The sequence below is a fragment of the Crocuta crocuta genome, unplaced genomic scaffold (assembly GCF_008692635.1).
Source record: "Crocuta crocuta isolate KB4526 unplaced genomic scaffold, BGI_CrCroc_1.0 scaffold844, whole genome shotgun sequence".
NCBI classification, from domain to species: domain Eukaryota; kingdom Metazoa; phylum Chordata; class Mammalia; order Carnivora; family Hyaenidae; genus Crocuta; species Crocuta crocuta.
Window position 1 is genome coordinate 15,567 of NW_027532423.1, and position 4,448 is coordinate 20,014.

The window sequence follows — 4,448 nt, forward strand, 5'->3', positions numbered from 1 at the left end:
GGGATATATATATATATATATATATATAGAGAGAGAGAGAGAGAGAGAGAATGGAGGGGACAAAGATGAATTCAAATTTACATAAAATTTCAAAGCAGAAAAATGCGTTGTTTTCAGTGAACAAAATATGGCTTTTCATTTTTTTCACCATTGTTTTTCTTACTATTGAAGTATAGTTGGCATAAACTGTTATATTAGTTTCAGGTATATAACATGTTGACTCAGTGTTCATCGTGATAGGTGTAGTCAACATCTGTCACCAAACGACTTTATTACAATATTATTGACTATATTCCCTATACTGGGCTTTTCATCTCCATGACTTATTCATTTTATAACTGGAAGTTTATACCTCTTAATTCCTTTTGTCTACTTTGCCCACTGCCACCCACCTCCCCTTTGGTAACCAGCAGTTTGTTCTCTATATCTAGAGATTGGGTTTGTTTGGGGGTTTTGTTTGTTTGCTTCCTTGTTTGTTTTGTGTTTTAGATTCTACATATATGTGAAATCATATGGTATTTATCTTTCTCTGCCTAATTTATTTCACTTAGCATAATGCCCTCTAGGTCCATTTATGTTATCACAACTGTCTAGATCTCAGATCTCATTCTATTTTATGCCCGAGTAATAGCCCATTCATCTATGGCTAGACACTTGGGTTGCTTCCATATTTTAGCTATTGTAAATAGTGCTGCAATAAACATAAGGATGTAAATATATTTTCAAATTATTTTCAAATTAGTGTCTTCTTTTTCTTTGGGTAAGTACCCAATACTGGAATTACTGGATCATATGGTATTTCTATTTTTAATTTTTTGAGGAAACCCCATGCTGTTTTCCACAGTGCTTGGACCAATCTACATTCCTGTTGAAGATGCACAAGGGTTCCCTTTTCTCCAACACTTGTTATTTCTTATCTTTTTGACACTAGCCATTCTGATTTGTGTGAGGTGATATCTCATTGTGTGTTTGATTTACATTTCCCTAATGATTGGTGATATTGAGCATCTTTTCATCTCTCTGTTGGCTACCTGTATGTCTTCTTTGGAGAAATGTCTATTCAGGTCTTCATTTTTAATCAGATTATTTGGATTTTTTTGTGTGTATAAGTTTTTTTTTATGTTTATTTTTGAGAGAGGGAGAGAGAGTGCAAGTGGGGAAGGGACACAGAGAGAGAGACAGAAACAGAATCCAAAGCAGGGTCCAGGCTCTGAGCTGTCAGCACAGAGCCCAACTTGGAGCTCAAACCCATGAATCGTGAGATCATGACCTGAGCCAAAGTCAGACGCTTAACCAATGGGGCTACCCAGCTGCCCCAGCAGTTCTTAACATATTTTGGATATTACCCCCTAATCATATATATTATTTGCAAATACCTTCTCTCATTCAGGAACTTGCCTTTTTGTTTTGTTAAAAGTTTATTTTGCAGGGGCACCTGGGTGGCTTAGTCAGTTAAGCGGCCGACTTCAGCTCAGGTCATGATCTCACAGTTTGTGGGTTCAAGCCCCACGTCAGGCTCTGTGCTGACAGCCAGCTCAGAGACTGGAGCCTGCTTCAGATTCTGCGTCTCCCTCTCTCTCTGACCCTCCACTGCTCACGCTGTCTCTCCCTCTCTCAGAAATAAATAAAACATTTTTTAAAAAGTTTCATTTGCTGTGCAAAAGCTTTTCATTTTGGTGTAGTCCCAATAGCTTGTTTTTTGCTTGTTTACCTTGCCTCGGGAGACATCTCCATAAAAATGTTGCTAAAGCTGATGTCCAAGAGATTACCGCCTATGTTTTCCTTCAGAAATTTTATGGTTCAGGTCCTACATTTGGGTCTTTATTTATTTTGAATTTTTTGAATTTATTTTTGTGTGTAGTGTCAAAAAAAAATGGTCCAGTTTCATTCTTTTACATGTAGCTGTCAAGTTTTCCCAGTACCATTTATTGAAAAGCCTGTCTTGTCCCCATTATGTATTCTTGCCTCCTTTGTCATAGATTAATTAACCATATAAGCATGGATTTATTTCTGGGCTATCCTGTTCCATTGATCTATGTGTATATTCTTGTGCCAGTACCATACTGTTTTGATTATTATAGCTTTGTAGTATAGTTTGCAATCAGTGAGCCTGACACCTGTGGCTTTGTTCTTTCTCAAGATTACTTTGGCTACTCAGGGTCTTTTGTGATTCCATACAAATTTTACAACTGTTTGTTCTAGTTCTGTGAAAAATTCCATTAGCATTTGATAGAGATTGCATTGAATCTGTAGATTGCTTTGTGAACTATGGACGTTTTAACAAAATTTAACTATATTAATTCTACCAACCTATGAACACAATATATCTTTCTATTTGTTTGTGTCATCTTTAACTTTTTTCATCAGTGTCTTAAAAGATTTCAGAGTATAGGTCATTCACCTCTTTGGTGAAATTTATTCCTAGGTATTTTATTCTTGTTAATGCAATTGTAAATAGGATTGTTTTCTTAATTTCTCTTTCTGCTACTATGGTATTGATGTTTCAAAATGCAACAGATTTCTGTATATTCATTTTGTATCCTGCGTCTTTACTGAATTTATTTATTAGTTCTGGTGTCGTCTGCAAATAGTGACAGTTTTACTTCTTTATCAGTTTCGATGCTTTTTACTTCTTTTTGTCGTCTGATTGCTGTAGCTAGGACTTCCAGTACTATGTTGAATAAAAGTGTTGAGTGGACATCCTTGTCTTGTTCCTGATCTCAGAGGAAAAGCTTTCAATTTTTCACTATTGAGTATGACATTAGCTGTGGAGTGTTCATTTTCATTTTTTTCTTTATTGTGTTGAGATATGTTCCCTCCAAATCGATTTTATTGAGTTTTTGACATGGATGGATGTTGTATTTTGTCAAATGGTTTTTCTGCATCTAATGAGATAGTTATATGTTTTTTATCCTTTTTGTTAATATCTTGTAATCAGAATGATTGATTTTTGAATTTTAAACCATCCTTGCATCTTTGGAATTAAGCCCATCTGATCTTGGTGAAGTATCATTTTAATGTATTGCTGAATGCTATATGCTAAGATTTTGTTGAGGATTTTTGCATCTATGTTCATCAGGGATATCGGCTTGTAGCTTTCTTTTCCTCTAGTGTCTTTGTGTGCTTTTGGCATCAGAGTAATGCTGATTCAGAGACGGATCTTTAAATGAATGGTGTTAAAACAATGATTAACCATTTGTAAAAAGTAAATAAATAAATAAACAAATCAAATACATAGGCTAGAGTCCCAATATAACTTTGCCAAACTAAATTCCAGATAGATGAAACAAATGCAAAAAATGAAGCCATGATGATACTAAAAGAAAACATCTTTAGACTAAAACAAAATAAGAAAGACGACGTTTTCTTTGTAAACTTGATGTATATAAATGGCCATGTAAGCAGATCAGAAAAACTAGACTGCATAGAGGAAAAAAGGAATAGATTTTATGTAAAATCTAAGTTTTACATAAGCCATGTTTTAAAATACATGTAATGTGTATCAAAAAGTGTTAATATCTTCAGTATACAAATAATTTTTTTCAAATCAATAAGAAAAATGTCATCACTTTAATAGAAAAAATGTAAGATTGTCATGAACAAATACTTCACAAAATAAGGAAATCAAATCAAATGGGCAATAAACATATGGAAAATGCCTCTCAGGAAGGAAACTTGGCAGGCTCTATTAAAATGGAAAATGTGCTTAGTCTTTTACAACATTTTCAATTTAAATATTAATTCTAAAGATGTAATCTCAGCAGTGGAACAAATTATATTCCCCAAAATAGTTGCTGCTGAAATATTTAGCATAACAAAATTTTTGGAATATCTGAAATGCCCGTCAACAGGAAATGGTTATATAAATCCAGGTAATATATAAAATGAACTATTATTATTATGTACTAATCACACTTGTCATTTTAAATATCATAAACTTATTTGATTCATTATCTCTGTCTGCCCACGGATGATAGACTCCATGAGATTAAGGACTTCCAATTTTGTCTCTAGCAACTGGCTCATTTCCCAGTAGGCACTCAATACATACTTGAGCAAATGAATGAATGAGGCCTCCCTTTATCTTAACAGGCTGGAAGTGATGGGGAGAGTATTGGAAACTGTCCCTTTTGCCAACGCCTTTTTATGATCCTCTGGCTTAAAGGAGTTAAATTCAATGTAACTACTGTTGATATGACCAGGTAAGAGAAATCAAAACATGTTTCATTCTGGAGATTGAAATCAGTAGACACCAGTATAATGTTTGTGTTTGTATAATGTGTACTATAACTAAAGGCCTAATGCTGCTTATTTTCAATAATTATAGAAAGCCTGAAGAGCTGAAGGACTTAGCCCCAGGCACCAATCCTCCTTTTCTGGTGTATAACAAGGAGTTGAAAACAGACTTCATTAAAATTGAGGAGTTTCTAGAGCAGAGTCTGGCTCCT

General features: G+C 34.3%; 1 protein-coding gene across 1 annotated transcript in view; it reads left to right on the plus strand.

Annotated features, from left to right (window-relative positions):
* The window catches only part of CLIC2 (chloride intracellular channel 2), a 33,201-nt gene that overhangs the window by 10,173 nt on the left and 18,580 nt on the right, over window positions 1-4,448 (plus strand). Inside the window, exons 2-3 of the mRNA XM_077779076.1 lie at window positions 4,093-4,202; window positions 4,328-4,448. The exon at window positions 4,328-4,448 is cut by the window's right edge and continues 1 nt beyond it. Of these exons, the coding sequence (XP_077635202.1) occupies window positions 4,093-4,202; window positions 4,328-4,448 (231 nt within the window). The remainder of the gene's footprint in view (window positions 1-4,092; window positions 4,203-4,327) is intronic.